This window comes from Lynx canadensis, chromosome B4, assembly GCF_007474595.2.
Source record: "Lynx canadensis isolate LIC74 chromosome B4, mLynCan4.pri.v2, whole genome shotgun sequence".
Classification (NCBI taxonomy): Eukaryota; Metazoa; Chordata; class Mammalia; order Carnivora; family Felidae; genus Lynx; species Lynx canadensis.
In genome coordinates, this window is record NC_044309.1 from 115083361 (window position 1) to 115103708 (window position 20348).

General features: G+C 43.7%; 1 protein-coding gene across 1 annotated transcript in view; it reads left to right on the forward strand.

Annotated features, from left to right (window-relative positions):
- The window catches only part of PLXNC1 (plexin C1), a 149021-nt gene that overhangs the window by 75978 nt on the left and 52695 nt on the right, over window positions 1-20348 (forward strand). Inside the window, exons 10-15 of the mRNA XM_030323379.1 lie at window positions 8557-8696; window positions 11397-11576; window positions 13971-14058; window positions 16614-16817; window positions 16941-17126; window positions 18931-19033. Coding sequence (XP_030179239.1) covers window positions 8557-8696; window positions 11397-11576; window positions 13971-14058; window positions 16614-16817; window positions 16941-17126; window positions 18931-19033 — 901 coding nt within the window. The remainder of the gene's footprint in view (window positions 1-8556; window positions 8697-11396; window positions 11577-13970; window positions 14059-16613; window positions 16818-16940; window positions 17127-18930; window positions 19034-20348) is intronic.

Consider the following 20348-nt stretch of genomic DNA (forward strand, 5'->3'; position numbering starts at 1 on the left):
TGTTGTTGTTGTTGTTTTAATGGTAGCCATTATAAGTGGATATAAGGTGGTATTTCATTGTGGTTTTGATTTGTATTCCCTAAAGATTAGTGATGTTGAGCATCTTACAATGTGCTTGTTGGCCATCTGTGTATCTTCTTTGGAGAAACGTCTATTCAGGTCCTTTGCCCATTTTTTAATCAGGTGGCTTGTTTTTTGTTGTTGTTATTGAGTTATAGGAGTTCTTTATATATTCTGGATATCAACATCTTGTCAGACACATGACTTGCAAATATTTTCTCCCATTCCATAGGTTGCCTTTTCACTCTGTTGATAGTATCCTTTGATGCACAGAAGTTCTTAATTTTGATGAAGTCCAGTTTATCTCTCTCTTTTTTTTTAATCTGTGCTTTCGGTGTCCCATCCAAGAAACCATTGCCAAATCCATTGTCATGAAGCTTTTCTCCCATATTTTCCTCTAAGAGTTTTATAGGTTTTTGGTGGGTTTTTTTTTTTTTTTTGATGTTTATTTATTTTGAGAAAGAAAGGGCAGGGGAGGTGCAGAGGCAGAGGGAGAGAGAATCTCAAGCAGACTCCATGCCCAGTGCAGAGTCCAACGTGGGGTTTGATCCCACCAACCATGAGATCACAAGCTGAACCAAAACCCAGAGTTGGACAATCAACCGACTGGGCCACCCAGGAGCCCCAAGAGTTATATAGTTTTAATTCTTACATTTAGGTGTTTGATACATTTTGAGTTAATTTTCATATATGGCATAAGGTAAAGGTCCAACTTCATTCTTTCCCATGTGGATATCCAGTTCTCCCAACACCATTTGTTGAAAAGACTGTCCTTTTCCTATTTAATGGTCTTGGCTCCCTTATCAAAAACCGTTTGGCCAGATATGCAAGGGTTTCCTTCTGGGCTATCTGTTCTGTTCCACTAGTCTGTAGGTCTGTCTTTATGCCCGTGTCACACTGTTTTGATTACTGTAGCTTTGTAATAAGTTTTGAAACCAGAAAGTGTGAGTCTTCCAACTTTTCTTTTTTAAGACTCTTTGGGAAAAAATTAAACTTTTTATTTTGAGGGAATTGTAGATTCACATGTACTTGTATGAAAACAAGAGACACCCTCGATATCTTTTGCCCACTTTCCCCCAATAGTAACATCTTGCAAAACCCATAACACTATATCACAACCAGGATATTGACAGTGACAACAGTCAAGGGACAGAACAGCTCTATCACCACACTCCCTTCCCTCCTCCCTCCCACTCCCCCTTTCCGATCCCTGGCATCTACTAATCTGTTCTCCATTTCTATAATTTTATCATTTCAAGGAGTCTATTTAAATGGAATCATCCAAAATGAGTCCTTTTGGGATTGGCCTTTTTAATGCAACATAATTCTCTGGAAATTCATCCAAGTTCTTTTATGGGTCAATAGTGTGTTCCTTTTTATTGCTGAGTGGCGATCCAGGCAATGACTTTTAAAATTTCTTTTATGTTATAAAAAAAGTCACTGCATCCTGGTTTCCTGCATTGTGTCTCCCCATTCCTTTTGACCTTTGACACCATGTGGTTAAAGGAACTGGCTGAAAATAACCAAAAGCCCAGGCAATGTCTTTAGTGCTGCTGTGTGAATGACCCTTCTTTCTTTGGAGAAAGGTATTTTGTTGATCCTGGAATGGTTTTTTTTTAACATGTGGCTTCGAACAGAATCTTCTCGATTTGGGTTCATAGGGAATGGAGTAGTATTGATCGCAGGAGGGATTTCTCATGCTCTGGCATACACCAGTGTCGTTCCTTGTCACGTGGATATGTAAATCTGCGTTTCCAGTTCGGGTCTTGTGTTGGCCTCAAATGAAGTGCTGAACACTCTTCCTAACAGAGGAGCCACTGAGAACTTTCTCTCAATGCATCTTCCCACGTCACCTATGTATCGAGTGCTTCCTGTTTGCCAGGCACTGGAGACAGGAGATGTGAATGGTGCAGACACGACCTTAGGCTTCATGATGCTGAGCTGGGATTGGCTCTTGCTACACATGTGTATTGAGCACCCAGTAGACACCATTATATTGAGCTTCACGGGTACAAAGAGGAGGACACAGACGAATCAAACACATGTGTCTCTGTCAATCTCAAGAATCTTATACATAAGTACACAAGTAAGAATATAAGATAAAAAAAAAAGTACTAACATAGGAGAAGTACCAGAAAGTACACAAACCCGGAGAGGCTCTCTGTGCCTGCAGACTTGTCTTAGTCATTCCTGTTTATTTAAGCCCAATGCCTGGCAGCTAAAAACACTTAATCAGTGTGGTTGGTTAGGGCTTTGATTGATGGATGGATTGATAGACAGAGATGGCATTTCAGCCAACCGTTGAGGGACGAGACACATGAAAACAGAGGAGTGGGTGTTCTAAGCAGAGGGGCCAGTATAGGTAAAAGTATAGTGGGTTGCCAGAAAATTCCAGGGCATCTATTATAGGAGACCCCACGTAATTGAATTGCCTGGAACAGAAGGATGCAGGAACCTGTGGGACACAAGACCTAAAAGACCCCGTGGCCTGAATCTCTGGGGTCTTCCACACCAGGCATAGGAGTTTTGGTTTTGTTCTTCAGCAGCAGTAGGGTGCTACTTGAGACATTTGTCTTTTAATGTATGCATTTGCTCGTCCAACGACACAGTATTTAGGACATGGGGTTCCTGGTGTGATCACGGTTTGGGCCTGCTGCCCTCACAGTGTCACGACCGTATCCTCAGTCTCTTCACCTGACCTACCCATACGTGCTGTCATTTATCGGGAGGGGCTGCATTAAGGAAAGGTACCACCAAAAGAGGGAAATGAACTCAAAACCCTGGGTTTGCCCTTTGGATGGGAAGTATTTTCGGCTCTGAAGGCTGGTCTGTCTCAGACGGTTGGCCCTGTCGCCCGGCACTCACCTCTTTTCCTTCCTTTCCTTAAACAGTCTTCTATCTGGTGCCTCCACCTGCTGTGAGAAGAGGTGGCTGCCCTCTCTTTCCTGTTCTCAGAGAAAGGATGTGAAGATCGATGATACAGTGTGGCTGTAATATGTGTTATTCCTTGCAGTGTGCTTGTCTCTCTAGGGTGGAAATACGCCCTACGAAGCCACGTCTCCTGTTCTTGGGGGATTTACGTTCACGTGGTTCTTACTTTTTCTTCCTTGTACCACCTCTTCTTATCCTCCTCCACCTCTGAATGTGAGTTTTAATTTCTCACAGGTAATCCACACTGACTCTTGCAGAGACCTTGCCTCTAAAAGTGAAATTAAGTTTAATATAGACCTTGTGGAGTAGCTTCTATGGGCGTAGCACGTGCGAGGCGCTGTGGGATTCACTTGCAATTGTTCATGTACCCGTGCATTTAAAATGTGGTTGTTGAGGGGCACCTGGGTGGTACAGTCGGTTGAGCGTCTGACTTCGGCTCAGGTCACGATCTCACAGCTCGGGAGTTCGAGCCCCACATGGGGCTCTGTGCTGACAGCTCAGAGCCTGGAGCCTGCTTCGGATTCTGTGTCTCTCTCTCTCTCCCCTCCTCTGCTCGAGCTCTGTCTCTCTCTCTGTCTGTCTCTTGCTTTCACTCAAAAATAAATAAAACATAAAAAACCTTTTTTTAATAAAATGTGTTTATTGATCACCTGTGTGCTAGACAAGTGATCACAATGTGTGTCCTCAAGGAGCTTACACTGTAGAACTTCTAATATTTTGGAGGAAGTAAAATTCATTTTCATGAAGCAGTTGAGTGCGTATGTACATCAGAAGAAGATGTAAGAAGGAGTTCCAGAACGTACTAAATTAAATAGTGGTGGCCTGTATTTGTTGAGCCGATGCTATATCCTGAGCTCAGAATATCTGTTTCTGTAAGCCTCACAATGGACCTATTTTTTCCCATTTTATAGATGAAGAAATGTTGGCTTATAGAGGGTAAGTAGGTAGTAAATAATAGGCAAGAGATTTGAACCCAGGCAGTCTGACTCCAGACTTTAACCACTTTAACCACTACTCTCCATTGTATGACCTCAATTGAATATAAACAAGTATTAAATGATGTATTGATGGAAAAGGTCAATCTGGAAGGGAGAAAATTAACATTGGCTTCTCTTGGCATCGGTGGTGCCGACATGGGTGGGGCGACCGGCTATGAAGGCAGTGTATTAGTATCGAAGCCTCCAGAGGGGAGGGGAGGTCAGGGTGTGGTCAGAGTGGAGGATTCAGACCCAGGCCAGGCTGGTATCCTCTCCAGGACGGGGAGAGGAGAAGAGGCTCAAGATGGGAAACTGAGGCCCGTAGGAGAGTGGAGCAGCAAGAACCACGTGCTGACTGGAAACTCAGCAGAGGGGTGGATTTGGAGTGGCTGAGCCTAATTCGCAGTCAGGGGTCTCTGTGGAGGGGAGGAGTTACCTGCCCTGGTCTTGGAGTCCCGGTCACCCAGCCCAGTTCTGCGTTGCCACATTCAAAAAGTTCAGTGGCCAAGAGTGACGCCTTTGTGGAGTGGCCTTGGCGGCCCCACCTCAGGGTCCCCGGGTCAGAGAAATGAGCCTTGATCTCTCAGCACAGGACCTTCACAAGGGCCATCTCAGTTGCCGTTCTGACCCTTGGTCCTTCCTGGGACCAACTGGAGGTTACGTCCCAAGTTTCCTGGGGCCTCTACTGGGGACCCCATGAAGGAGCGTTCACCTGGGGGCCGAGCAAAGCAGACAGAGGACCATGTTGTTCTATCTAGTGCTCTAATTTTTCTTTGGTGGCGTTGGATTTTCTTTCCATGTCTCACCTCCTTTTATACTTTGCCCATCACCGCTGCCGGTCACTGCTCTTTTCAATTTATACATTTCATGAATACATTACTTCCATCCTTCTCAGTCATTAATAAAGATGTTAAATAATTCCGAACCAAATATTCACCCCTGTAGGGCCCTACAGGACACTTTCCTTTAATTAGTTGTGCTACCTTTCATCTCTCTAATGTCCTTTGGTTTCAGATTTCCAGCTGGTTTTGAATCCATGTGACTTTTTATGCGGTCCTGTTTGAACTAATTTCACCAGTGAAACTCTGAGAGACGTTTTACTGAGTGTCGATTCAGGTCCAGGCCTACAGAGAGCTTTGCTATATTCAGATTTTTTTTTTTTAAACAGATTAATAGAGTACAATTTGGTCTTAATAAACTGAGCCTTCCTAATGCACCTCTTTCCCATATTCTTTTCAATCATAGCAGTATTTTCTCCATTAATGTCATGGTAATTTGAATTGTGTTGACGTCAGACTTCACAAAAAAAGTACTCTTACTGTCAGAAGCAATCCTCTTAGACCTTTTCAGAAATAACTATTTCTTAGTGGTTGTGCTGTTTCCAATATCTTAGAATGACTTTGTTTTCAAAAAATAAAAATAGCCGGGTATTCTGTAACCAGTTTCTAATGTGCTCTCATATACAAAATAGGGAGTGATCTAAACTCATGAGCGACCAGGTTCGTAGGACCTTGTTAAATAATTTACAGTTGGGCAGCCATTTAGAAATAACTCTTATGTCTTTAAAATGTAGCTGACAGGAAGTAGACTATTCTGAGGTTAATCGCTGGACAACACAGGTTGTGAAGGTTGCTGTCAGAGGCATTTTGATTTGACATATGGAAATTCTTGGACCTAAGATGAGGGCAGGATCTCACTGTAAGGCTTTAAGGAAGTGTCTTTTCGGATCAAACTAGATTGTGTTTTTAAATTAACCCCTTCTGTGTGTCAGCTCCTGGGCCCGCTGCTTCACGCCAGGCTGTGAAATTAACTCTTGATTAAAATACAAAATAGATCTACAGTAAGCGTGTGAAACATTTGTCGGGAGATCATTCTTTGCCTTCTGTCTGTAGAGGATTTTCAAAAACCTTTAGTAGTAAAAATAGAAAATGTTATATTTCTAAGAATTGTTGCAGGCATACAGGACAGCCATATAGCTACCCTCTCGTTTTCTTTTTTTCCTTGTACACCTGCACAGTTGATTTGATGAGGTCCTCTTGGTGGCTCTTTAACTCACTTATTAACATTAAGAGAGGTTCTCCAAGCAAACAAAGGACAACTAATCGGACCCTCTTTGCAAATAGACTGGAAGCATCGGCTTTCAAGAGACAGACCGGGCTGGATTTCATCGTAGACAGCCAATGGAAACTTCTCTAAACAATAAGGTTTAAAAATAAAATCCTTTTGAAGTAGCAGGGCTGTCTCTACTCAGGGAGAAATAAGAAGTTAATAAGGCAACGTGGTGGGTCTTCTGATGGTGTTTACAGAACCATTTAAGGAGCAAAATATAACCCCCTGAAAATATTTTTTACATTAGTTATAAGGCTCTTTTTATCCTCTCCTGAGAGTAGAGAAGTAGCATTTACTTGGGGGTGTTCGAACATCTTGCTTGAGGAGATATCACAGTAGAAACACAGGAATCCAGAAGGGCTGTCCGGAAAGAAACGTGGGGCTCTCGGCCGACTTGGATGTGTATGTGAGTCTTCGTTGGGATTCACATAAAACAAAACGAAACACAGTCCCATCTTGCCTCCTTAAGAAGGGCAGTGGACTTGTACTGTGCAAGGGTTGGCACATTTTTTTCTACAAAGAGCCAGACAGTGAATGGTTTAGGCTTTGGGAGCCCCGCGGCCCCTGCCACAACTATTCTGTGCCTGTAGTGTGAATGCAGCCGCAGGCAGTACGTAAATGAACAGGTGTGGCTGTGATCCAGAAAAACTTTCTTTGTGGACACTAATATCAGAATTCATGTATTCTCACATGTCATGGAACATTATTACTTCTTTGACATTTTTTTCACGGGCCATCCGAAGGCAGGCGATGGACTGGATTTGGCTTGCTACAGGCAAACACCTAGCACTGTTCTAGGGACCCTGTACGTGTTCAATAAATACTTGTTCACTTAGCTGTCACCATGTCAGAGCGAAGAGTAAGCCTTCTGCTATATAGCACACACTTGACATTTGCAAGGGATTTATCTTGAAGTCTTTGCTAATCCCCCCATTCCAAGTACCACTCATGCAGATAATTTCCCCCATAAAAGGCAGTCAAGTATAACAGAATAATTAAAGTGACCCTTTCAGACCCTTCATGATTCTATAAATATGGGACTAAAGTCCTCTACTAAGTGATTAAAATAAATTCTGCCACCGAAATCAATTCTCTGTCACCTTACATCATGGCTGTGATGACATTAACGATGAATTTACCTCAACCTGCAGAACCAATCCATAGTGATAATGAGCGATGGTGACTGCTCTACCATATAGCACGTGTGTTTGCTGAAGAACAGAATAAAACATCCCTCGCAGCAGAAGGGGCAGCCCAAACAGCCCGGCAAGTCCATCATGATGAGCATTACACATATAAAGGAGCAGAGAATATGAGGCTGCTTCAAGAAGCAGGCGGTAGACAGGCGTTGGGCACAACTGATGCTCTCCCAGTGCCATAGCGGCTTCCTCCTAGATTTTAGCCTCTACGTGGCTACAGTTGGCATCTGTGGCTTAGCCAGATTTCACGTGATTATGCGTCTCTGGACTTGGGGGTTGTCTTCAAATGTCAAGAGTGTGACTATGAAATGCACTGGTGCTGAAGATCTGTATTTTATATTGGCCGGAGAGAATTTTTCTGTCCTGTTTTAGTCACCATATTATAGAAGAATACAGATGTGCTGGGGAGTGGTCTGTACAAAGAATAACAGAATGATCAAAATGAGAGATGGTGACATCTGGAGAAGAAAAGTGAAAGAAATCACGATTGTCTTGTCTTTGAAAGGAAAGTGATTCCTACCAGCAAATAAAGCCCCCCCCCCACTCTTTTTAAGGAGAATTTAATCAGGCTTTGCAAGGAAAGAAGTAAGGTGCAAAAGTCTACATGATATGGGGCCTCAGGGAGCAGGTTATCGCATGGGAAATTTTCGTGATAAAGAAAGACCTGATAAAGGTTATAATGGGTGCCGTGGAGAGGAAACTGTTGACCACAGTGGTTTGGGATCCAAGTACTTGGTATTAGGTGACTGAACAAGTTGATTTCTGGAGGTTTTCCCCTGCAGTATACCCCTTGATTCAAATAGCCTAACTGGGGGAAAAAAAAAAACTGAAAAAAAATAGACACTGCTTTCTTGGGAATTAAATTTATCCAGAATAACATTTCTTCCAGCTTAATGATAACTCTTGTTGGCCTATCATCAGTGGATTCCTTGTCTTTTTCTTCATTTTGTTATATTGTGAGCCTCCAGAGGCCGTGAGCATGTTTGAGACACCAGTGAGATCTCACTCTTCAGACAGAATGTCAGACTCTTCAACTGCATTTTCAACTGTCTTGTGAGACAAAGACTAATTGGTTTGACCTCATGCTGTCGCATGTTGAGAGACATGAATCTTCAGCACTCTTCCTTGAATTCATTGATTTCATTAAACACTGTCTGCTTGTGTTTGCAAAATGTCGTAATTTCCCAGTGATTTCTTCGAACTGCAGCGCGTAAACAGGTTTTTTGGAACAATGCCACTTCTTCGCTTTGATCTTGTGTGTTAATCTTTATTTCCAACAGGTCTTCTACGTTAAGTCCATCGAGCCACGGAAAATATCAACTTTAGGGAAAAGTAACGTGATCGTCACGGGAGCAAACTTTAGCCAGGCATCCAACATTACAATGATCCTGAAAGGAACCAGTACTTGTGATAAGGACGTGTGAGTTGAAATCATAGTAATTTATCCTTGGTAATATAGTAAAAAGCTTTCACTTACGCCAAAAGAGTATCGTTGTGATTATAATCTTTTCAAAGTATTGCCATGTGCCAAAGTGGGCAGTTCATCTACATATTTGTTATCACATAATTTAATAAGTAGAATAATTTAAACACCACTTTGGAAGCTAACTGTGAGAAAATCTGTCCCCTCTAAGCCCCCAAAGCCTCAGAACCCACTAATTTCAGGATGTTGCCTCTTTGAGGTCTTGATTCATTTCCATTACCAGAATCAAGTATTTTGAGTAACAGACATCATCTTGAAGCTGATGCACTTAGAAAAATAGTTGCATACTTAGGAATCTGATGGAAAACTATGACAGCTCTTCCGATGTATTACCCAAAGCTGAAAAAAGAAACGTTCTGGCATGTTCTATTATTCCTTGTAGCCTTCTCTTTACTGGATTGGTCTCAGTCTCAACTAATAACTAAATGGAACATATATTAGTAGTTTAAAAAAAAAAATACCAAACACCCCAACACAGATATCTGGTCAGTGTACCATTTGACCATCATTATTTCTATGACTTCTTTCCCCCTAACTTGTCCTTTCAACGAAACCTGGAGAGAGAAAAAAAAAAAAATTTCCACGTCTCACTGACACCCTTGTGCAAATCTTACCCCCAAAAGAGATGTAATAATAATAACACAACAGATAATTTGAGTTTTCTGCTTGCTAGCTTTTGTAAGTTTGGGTTGATTTGAAGTTAGAAGACATTGCAGTTTATATGAAGTAGAATACTGGGCTCATTCTCATCATGGGAATGCATCAAAGACAATCTGCTGAAGCATGGTGTTTTGGGTTTTAACTACTAAAACAGATTTGCACAGCATTTTAATCTGCCACACTTATTTACTGAATTTTCTGTTTTAATTCATTTGCTGCATATAACTGCCATCCTCTTCCCCTCCTAACAGTAAATTTAGGATGTCTGTCATCTTGATGGAGAAAGCTGTTCGTTGGTAGCTCCACTCTGTTTTGCCATTTACCAGAATTATCAAGCACACATTAGCGGCTGTATCTATGCGGCATAGGTGTTTTGGTACCGTTGATCCTGGCTAAATACCTTCCTGCGCAAATCTTTCATTTTGTGTTGAAATCTGTGAAGTTAGACACCTGTGTGTTCACTGAAAGGCAATCACCTTCACTGGCAAATAAGCCGGTTTTCAGAGCGTTTCCCTATTTTTGACTCTTTATGCTCTCATTTCAATTCCGAATGTGTCTTGAGATACTGCAGTTATTCAATTAAACGACTCAGAGACCTTTCTGCATGTAGCATTTCAGTAACCACATCAGAGTGGTGAACCCAAGTTCACAAGCAGTAAACATAATACCCGGTTAATCCTATATCTGAGTTCATGCCGTAATCCCACACTCCTTTAATATGGTATTTTTCAAACGCCTAATTATTCTGAAGGGAAAAATACGAGGATAATAGTGGAATGACCCCCATTTCCACCTCTCTCCTTCCAAAATTTATAAACAAGTTTGAATTTTAATGATTAGCCATTTTACGATGAATTTCCTAGAGCTTTGCTCTGAATGTAAAGCTTAGGATGTAAATCTCACATAGTGTAAATGCACACTGACTCAGATGCTTTTTGAATTCGCCTTATGTTAGGATCTATTATTACTACTTAAAGGATATGTGCATTAATGTTAATAATCATGTGCATATCCTATAAGTAGTAACAGTAGATTCGCACGTAGCATAATCATGCTGAGAATTATTCAGCACAACCCAGTCTTAGTGATCTTTTGCTTTAGAGGGTCATTGTAGACATGATGTACTAAGGAAGTGCAGGTTACAGAGGGAATGTTGTAGAAGACTCTGCTTTGACTCCCGAGGGGCATCAAGGGCATGCCCTGTGGATGTCAGGAGCACCCAGGATATTCCCAACTAATTTCTCGTCTAGACCTCCTTGGGAGGCAGCTCGGCTCTGGTGCTGATTGACCCTGAGATCCCTGCGCTCTTGGCATGGACTTTGGTCACGGGCACTCTGTTCTTAGAATGGCAGAATCCCCATCTCTGCCTGGGGCGGAGTTCTCCCCTTCTACCGTCTAACTGGGACTTCTTTTTTCTTACGCTTTTCCTTGTGGAAATTTCCAAGCATACCCAAGAGACAAGAGCGCGGTGAACCTCTCCGTACCCGTCCTCCAGCTTCCAAACTTGCCAACATCTTGCCAGTCTGGTTTCATTTTTGGAGAGGAGGGGAGCATGGGTAGCTGGAGGTTTTAAAAGCACCTCCCAGACACCATATCCCTTGACACATACCTACTTCAGTGTATGTCTCTCACAGATAAGGACCGTGCCATTCTCAAACCCAACAACGTTAACAGGAAACCCTGCACAGCCCATGTTCCACTGATAGGACTTCTTAAGGGAACTGGTTACATCTCCTTTCCCCACTTCTAAGGGACATTTGCAAATAAAAACATACAAATGAAAAAAGAAAGAGGAACCCTGCCCCAGATGATCCCCACCGTGGTAAGTGGCCCCTGATGAACCCGCACTTACGTGCGGCTGTTCTGATAGTTTGTGAACTGTTGCGGTTCAAGTAAAATTCGTACGCCGTCATGTTCGGCACACAACTGTGCTCCGTGTCTGTGTCACTTACGAGTTGTTTTTCTGCCCCTTTCTAGAATACAGGTCAGCCACGTGCTAAATGACACCCATATGAAATTCTCTCTACCGTCAAGCCGAAAAGAAATGAAGGATGTGTGTATCCAATTCGATGGCGGGAACTGTACATCTGTGGGACCCTTGTCATATATTGCTCTGCCTCACTGCTCCCTCATATATCCTGCCACCACCTGGATCAGGTGCTTTCTAGACTCCTGTCTTTCTGTCAGTGTGTTTAAAGGGGCCATGTGCGTAAAGATCATGGGTTTTCCACAAATAAATACAGAAATAATAGTCCTATCTAAATTCCTCTCCCGGAATTCCCCTTAGGATTTATTCCTAGAAACCAAACATATTCCTGACCAGCAGATTGCTTCCTACTGTCACCGTGAATACTGGGAGCACGTCCTGCTTTACTCTGAGCTGTGGCTGCCAGGAAACTCACGGCTAAAACGTTTGCTCGCACTCTGGTTTCTCTTCAGGTTGTATGATCTTTTGCCTTTCACAATGGTCTTTGAATTGTGGCATCCATTCTTAGCCTACCTTTCTGATACAAAGGTACCACGCCTCGCTCCTGCCCATGACACTGAGCTTCTCTCTTCCATCTTTCATTTCATAATGGTTTGGGTACACTGTTTTGAATTATTTGAGGAGATATCGGGAGCTATCGAAATGAAAAGCAGTATCTACATTTCGAAGATACTCCCTGAGAGAGATTGACATTCTAAAATAAACTCTTCCAGATGACTCCTATATATTAAAAAAGTAAAATAAAAACAGTCCTCTGACTCGTTGAATTTTAAATTCACATTCAGATTTGGAATATGACCCTGACGATAGTTTTCATAATAAGATATTTCACCAACACAGCATGAAACTAGTTTTCAAAGTACTGTCGAGATGAAACTATAGATAAACTTTTTTTTTTTTTTTTTTTAAAGAAAGAAAAAGCGCAGGAGAAAAACGCTTCTCGTATAGTATTGTTACTTAAGATTAAGTCAGAAGTGGATGTCAGGGTTGGTTTCTTCTGAGGCCTGTTCTCTTGGCTTGTGGAGACATGGTCACCTCCTTGTACCGTCACATGGTTTTCCCTCTGTGACTGTCTGTGTCCTAATCTCTTTTTATAAGGTCACCAGTCAGATTATTGGATTAGGGCCCACCCCCGTGATCTCATTTCATCTTAATTACCTCTCGAAAGAACCTATCTCCACATGCAGCCCCATTCCAAGGGACTAGGGGGTCAGGACGTCAACACTTGTGCCTCTGACAGTGGCACGAGAAAAATGGAAATTCCCCAACCAAGCCTCTAGCATTGCACTCCCTGCTCTGGGTCTAAATCCTTCCTATCAGTCAAAGCGAGCCTTGAGGTGACAGTCCCCACACGCCTTGTGTGGTGTATCTAGTAGTTCAGTTAATCCTCACCGAAGGAATAGCCCCTTTAGCAGATGGGGAAACCGAGCATAGAGCATTCAAACAACCTGCCTGGGCTCCCAGGCCGTCTGGGTCCAGGCTGCGGTGTTCTGAACCACCAGTGTTCTGCTTTGCCATAAAATCAGGCTTCCTTATTATTTTTTAATTGAGGTATAGTCGACATATAACAGTAGCTTCAGATGCAAACATAGTGATTGTGTGAGGCTTCTTAATGTCCAGTCACCTGTGATATTCTGTGCCTGCGTCTCTGAGGTCTGCCTGGCCAAGAATGTGGCTCGGCAGTCTGGCCATTGGCAGAGCACGTTTTCTAGTAACGACGACAGGCTGGCATGAGGCCAACTCGACCCTTCCCCCCCCACCTTGTGACTGGAGGTTCAGGGCTTAATGTCTTCCTTCTGCCCTACACAAATTGGCCTGCCCAGGCTCACCTCCCGGTCTTGTCATCCTGGGCCCGGCTGGTGAACAGAGCTGACCTTCCCAGGCTCCTGTCCCCTGGAATGACCTACATGAATGGGGGTGTGAGGGCAGCCGGAGCTGGGGACAGCTGTTTATTTCATATCTAATGACCACTTTGCTTATATGTGATTATGTGCTGAGAATATGTGAAATCATTTGGCTTGGTTTTGGAGAGAGGGAACGTAGCTGTTATTTATATGGTCTACCAAATGGGAATTTATAGTTTTAATGTCATTTATAATTTTACCTTGTCCAAAATGTTCCCTATCTCCCTAAATAAAGTATAATTGGTAGGTTGGGAGTTTGATTTTGAAAATTGTTAGATTGAAGGATCTTAATATAGATTAAACAGCAATCAAACAAAATTCTGTTTAGTGAAACCTTTTCAAGGTACAGCTGATGATCTGATTAGATGTGGCAACATGATATAATAAGACTCAAAATTCTGTTAAAGAATTTGGGCATTTTCCTAGAATTAAAACCAGATCTGACCTGAATTTTTATATTTATGTATCTTGAAAACTACGCATTTGTGGTCAGTGTCATTAAAAGATGTCTATAATCGTCCTGCATTTGAAATTAAAATGTATTACTTGGCTCTAAATATAACCGGGTTTAATGTGTGAATAAAATGGTAGATTTGCTCATAAATGCAAAATTCCTGTATGTTTACTATGAAACTCCTATTGTTGCTTTTTTCTTTGCAGTGGTGGTCAAAATATAACCATCCTGGGCAGAAATTTTGACGTAATTGACAACTTAATCATTTCACATGAGTTAAAAGGAAACATAAATGTAAGTCTTCAGCTACCTTGTAATAATAGTAATTTTCAAGGATGATTTTGTTTTCATCACACTAACATCTACTGGGAAATATCTTTTATTTCTGTGCCTTTGTGATATTACAAGCTTTTTCCTGTTGGATGGTATACACCATCTGGGCCATAATGGAAATAATAAGACCCTCTCCTTGTGGTTGAGTATTTCCAATTGTGGCACAGAGGAGAGAGGAACGAGCCTGGGACGACAAGGCCTTCCATTTCCTCCACGTGGGCTTTGCAGGGAGGCAATTTAACACGACCACGTTTAGGACTGTGTGTGACCATGCCTTGTGAGGGGTGAAGGCGAGATATCTAGAAGAATAGCATTTTTGTGCAGACGTGGTGGCAGGGTTCCCATCGTACTGAGAAAGCCGTGGTTCGGAGGCCAAGTGACCTGCGTGAGCCCCCAGAAATCTTGTCATGTACTCCTGCTCCTGCCATGGTCTGGTTTGGTCCCGTTCCTTCCGACCTCGCCTCCTCTGACTTTGCATTTCCCCACACAGGGGGTCTGGTCTCTGGCCCTTGTCCAGTTCTCCCACCGCCACAAGTCACACACGGGCCTCGTCACACAAAATGATGGATTGCTCAGATCTAGGTTGGGGCCTCTGAGTGTACTTCTAATTTACTTCTCAGATGCTCTCTCCCACTTTCTCTCCTTCCTTAATGAGACATGTGAAGGTAGCAGCCTCTCCTGCCTGACCACTTCCTGCCACAGCTGGAAGGTCTGCCCACGCCACAGACCTGGCCCTGTTTGCGACCAGTATGGGTTCAGGCCTAGGTGCAGATGGCCTTCCCGAGTCTTCCTTACGTCCCTGTCATACACGCATCCACGTCCTGACATAGCCAGAGCCAGTTCCGGGCCTTGCCTCGTATCTGATTCCGGGCCACGTCTCCGTGATGTGGACACACGCACCATTTTTTTTTGTTTCATAATATTGCCAGAAGTGTGAACAACAGATCTAGGGCTGGAATTTGGAGAGGGGTTCAAGGGGAAGGGGGTTTTGTTTGTCCAGATCTTTGCATCAGATCTTCCCACCTATGGCCTCGTCCTACCCTGTCTTTTCTTTTTTTTTTATTTTTTTCTTTTTTTTTTTCAACGTTTATTTATTTTTCGGACAGAGAGAGACAGAGCATGAACGGGGGAGGGGCAGAGAGAGAGGGAGACACAGAGTCGGAAACAGGCTCCAGGCTCTGAGCCATCAGCCCAGAGCCCGGCGCGGGGCTCGAACTCCCGGACCGCGAGATCGTGACCTGGCTGAAGTCGGACGCTTAACCGACTGCGCCACCCAGGCGCCCCCTACCCTCTCTTTTCAACTGCAATATTAGAAAGTAAATAACAAACAGGAAAGCTTGTCACCTAGCAAATTTTTTTTCACAAGTTTTATTGCCCCCTTTTTTTAAGATTTGATTTTTAAGTCCTCTCTACACCTAACGTGGGGTCGAACTCACAACCCTGAGATCAGGAGTTGCATGATTCATGGACTGAGCCAGCCAAGCGGCCTTTATTGCTCTTCCTTATTTTTTTTTTTTTATAAATGTTTACTTATTTATTTTGAGAGAGAGAGAGAATGTGAACTAGGGGAGGGGGCAGAGAGAGAGGGAGAGAGAGAATCCCAAGCAGGCTCTGCACTGTCAGCACAGAGCCCGACGCAGGGCTCGAACCCATGACCCAAGAGATCATGACCTGAGCTGAAATAAAGGGTTGGACGCTCCACTGACTGAACCACCCAGGCGCCCCATATTATTGTTCTTCTTTAAAACCTTTACCAGTCTCTTTTCCAGCAACTTTCTCTGCCCGTCTCTCTGCACACCTAAAAATGACCGTATTTATGTTTTGTATAAATAAACCTGTAAAGCAGGCCACACTTTCTGCGTTGTTTCCAGTCTTCATGCTCTGCATTTTCATGGGGGGGTCACGTTGTCCCTTTTGCTTTTGTTTTCCCCTACTTCTCATTAGATCTGCAAAGGCTTTGCCTCCTTGCGGCCAGTGATTTCTGCTAAGTGTCGCTGAAGGCTCCTCCACAAGGAGCGATGCAGTCGGTAGTGTACATGGCCTCACTGGAGGACAGTCCCCTCCCTGCCCACATTTCACAACACGCCTTGAGGGCTCGCAGCGCGCACAGACCCTTTGGTGCAAAGTCTTCCTCTTTCTCTAGCCTCCTTCTTCCTGTGCACCCTTTTTCCATTGCATAACCTCCTGGCTGCTTTCATTATCACTAGTAATGTCCACAGTGATAGGAGCTAGCATTCGTTGAGTACCTACTGTGTGCCAGGCACTATTCTAAGCATGTTTGCACATGTAATCTCCTTTAATTTAACCCCCATCTCGTTTAACAGGCCCTCATCTCATTTAATTTGATTTTGGGTTAATTCAGCCCTGTGAGGGGGGAGGTGGTTTCACTGTCCCCATTTCGTAGATGAGACATTGGAAGCACAAAGCCATTCAGTTGTCTGGGTCGCCTCTCTCCTAAATCCTAGGGCTAGGACTCAGTGACAAAGTTGTTAAACTGCTCTTTTCTCCTCCGTCAGGTCTCCGAATATTGTATGGCGACTTCCTGCAGGTTTTCAGCCCCCAGCTTCAAGGGTTCGAAAGCGCGGGCCAACGTCACCGTGAAGCTGAGAGTCCAGGAGACCTACTTGGACTGTGGGAGCTTGCAGTATCTTGAGGACCCCAGGTTCACAGGGTGTCGGGTCGAACCCGAGGGGGACACAGAATTGGAAGTGAAAATTCAAGTATGTTTCTCACTTATCTCGGGTGGGATGCGCCCCCTGCCCTTCGCGACTGGCAAGGTGTGCTCGTGTCTGTGGGTTCCCTCGTGCGCCCTGATTTCTCCATCTCCTCTTTGCTCTTCACAGAAAGAAAACGATGACTTCAACATCTCCAAGACAGACATTGAAATCACCCTCTTCCATGGGGAAAATAAGCAATTAAATTGCAGTTTCGAAAATATTACTAGAAATCAAGATCTCACCATCATCCTTTGCAAAATTAAAGGCATCACGAACGCAAACAGCATTGACACCTCTTCCAAGAAAGTCCGTGTGAGTCATCTGCCAGCCCTACCTATTGGTTTTACCTCAGTTGGGGCAGTTCCTTGGTTAAACAGAAGCCAGAGTGGAATCTGCCGTGGATCTTTAGATCTTCACTTTAAATAGCAGATAAACAAAGCTTGTATTGCGAGCACAAGCATAATTCCTACAAAATAGCTGGCAGAATCCATCCATGTGCCTATTGGAATGTCAAAGCATTGAACACACCATTGTCTATAATACTAATGAGTCTTGATAGCTTTTGTTCTAGCCATGCATTTGGACTGTAGCATCTGCAGGCGGAATCTCTAGACCACTGACGAATGAGCTGTCATTCTTTCCCCAAATGTGGCAGTGACATGTCTTAGCAGATTCCCAGCATGCTCAAAGCAGCATTAGATTCTGATGGAGACCAGATAATCTATGTGTCGTGGGCCACTTCCTCCACCACAAAGGCACACTTGCAATTCATCTCTCCCCGACATATTTGAGGGTCCCATCACGGTTATATTTATGTCCCACAATAAAGATGTGAGACCCTTGGGAGAGGAAACATATTAGAAGTCTGTCTTTATGGTGTTCATGCCATATGAGGCTCTTCACAGTCTATCCCAAAAAAAAAAAAAATGCTTTATGACCTGTAGTCATAAATATTGAATAAAGGTCAAGGAAAAAGAACATCAGACTGGAAGCCAAAAAAAAAAAAAAAAGATGTGTTCATGTTCCAGCTGCACCGGCTAATAGCTGTGTGGCCTTGGGTAGGTCACTTGGTTTTGCTGAGCCTCCCTTTGTCCATCTGTATGGTAAAGAGGGTAGTAATTATTATAAATCAAGAGCACCAACTGAGATTACAAGTGCTCCCACATGTCACATTGGTTGAGAAGAACGGTGCTAGTATTCTTTGTTCATGAAATGGTTCCAGAGTGCCTATACTGAGATGGGGACACAGCAGAGAGGAAAACAGACCCCAAAATTCTGTCTTTGTGGACATTACCTGAAGAGTCATGTAGTGAAGGAAATAATTTAAAAATGTGTTAGGTGGTGGTGATCACCATTGGGAAAAATGAAGCAGCGGGCAGTGATGCAAGTTTTACAATGGTGGGCAGAGAAGGTCTCTCTGGAAAGATAACATTTGAGTAAGGACCTCAAGGAGGAGAGAGAATGAGCCATGGGTTCTCTGGGGTGTGGAGGGTTCTAGATAGATGGAACTGCAAGCTGCAAAGGTCTTGAGTCTGGAGTCTGCCTGGTGCATTTGAGGAACTACGAGGAGGCCAGTGTGGCTAGAGCAGACTGAGCAAGGGGAATATTCCAGAAGGCTGTAGAGTTAATGGAGGGAGCAGGAAGAGGTAAAAGATGATTAGGACCTTGTGGGCCATAGCAAGGGCTTGGTCTTGAGCTCTGGGAAGCCACTGGAGAGTTTTGAGCAGGACTGCCGTGAGCCTACTTAAATGATAAAGTGCATTTAGTCTTCGTGACAAACTTACGAAGAGACAACCCCACATCTCATTTTAAAGATGAGGAAAGTAAGGATCGGATGGTTAAGTTAAACCCCTATGGCAAAGAGGACTAAATTCTAAAATCTCCAGGTGTAGTCCAGTGTACCTCAACTGGCATATCTGGAAACTGAGGCACAGTGAATGTTCTCAATGTGCTCAAGATCACATAGCTAATCTGCCCGCGGTGGGACTTGAATTCATATATCCTACCTAGCTCGTCACCTCTTTTTGCATCTTGGGGAAAATGATTTGGAGGAAAAAGGGTGTATATAAATATGGCACCCAACTCAACTGAGTCTAATGACACTCTGTCTCATCAGGTCAAACTGGGAAACTTAGAGCTCTATGTTGAGCAGGAAACAGTTCCCACCACTTGGTATTTCCTGATTGTGCTTCCCGTCTTGCTCGTGATTGTCATTTTTGGTAAGTGTCCTGTTTGATTTTGTCAGAGAAATGACTCCCTGAGGCGTCTCATCAGGCGGCAGACTCTCAGCTTTCAGGGGCTGTTTGCTTCAATTAAGTATTAATGGATGAAAACCCAAATCACAACTTTGGGGAAAGAATAATAGGTACATGTTGAGGGCTTTCTAGACATTTTTTTCAGTATGCCTTATTAATACAAAGCTGGATTACGAAGATGGTATCTTGGTGCTCGAGAAATATAGTCCACTCCACTTCCCCAATATTGTGAACTGTGATGATGAATGGCCCATTTACGTTACTCCTTCAGAGTTGCTCTGGCATTCTGGACTTTCAAGATCTAGTCATCTCCTCCTGCCTCTCACCTCGCCAGTCACCAGCCCCTGCTCCCACCCCAGCTCTGCGTTTCCTGGCGGAACTGTGTGTTAGGAGTGTGGTCTGTACTGGGGCACCTGGGTAGCTCAGTCCGTTAAGTGTCCGACTCTTGATTTTGGCTCAGGTTATGATCTCACAGTTCTTGAGTTCGAGCCCCACGTCAGGCTCCGCACTGATAGTACGGAGCCTGCTTGGTAGTCTTTCTCCCTCTCTCTCTGCCCCTCCCCGACTTGCTCTCTATATCTCTCTCAAAATAATAAAAATAAATTTAGAAGTGTGATCCGCACCATCTATTCAAGTGTCCCAAGGCTCATCCAAGCACAGAGATCCATGGTGGTTGCTCACTGGCTGCCAGTCTGTTTTGTTTGCTTAAAATTAGGTGAGTCACCTACGTTGTGCACCTGAAACCAGTGTCCTTGTATGCCAGCTATACTTCAACTTTAAAAAAATAATTAAATGATTCACATTTTTTAAACAATCTTTTGAAAATTTGAAAGACCCGGATCATTGGGTCTCCACGTGTCCATAGCTCCAGTTACTGGAGCTGAGTAGTAGCTACGCCTTGAGAGAGGGCATGTGGTCACTGGGGTTTTGCCACAGTCTCGCCACCTGGGCCACGTGACTCATCTGTGTACCTGGTCCCTGTAGTCGTGTAGTGTGTGGCCTGGTTCTGAGCTGCTTTTCGTCTAAAATCTGTGTCCTCTCGTCCTTCTTAGAAACAGAACTCTCCGACACCGACTAAGCGCGGCGCACTCCTTGATTTAGCACACGCATTGCCTTTCTGACACCTTCTGTTAATAGTTGCCAATGTTTCTTTCCTTCCATGCACTCCTTCATTCCTTCATCCATCCCTCCGTCCATTTACCTTGTGTCTACTGAGCACCCACTGCGCAAGTCTCTGGAGCTGGAGAGAATGAGTTAAGGCCTGGCCCTTTCTCCCAGC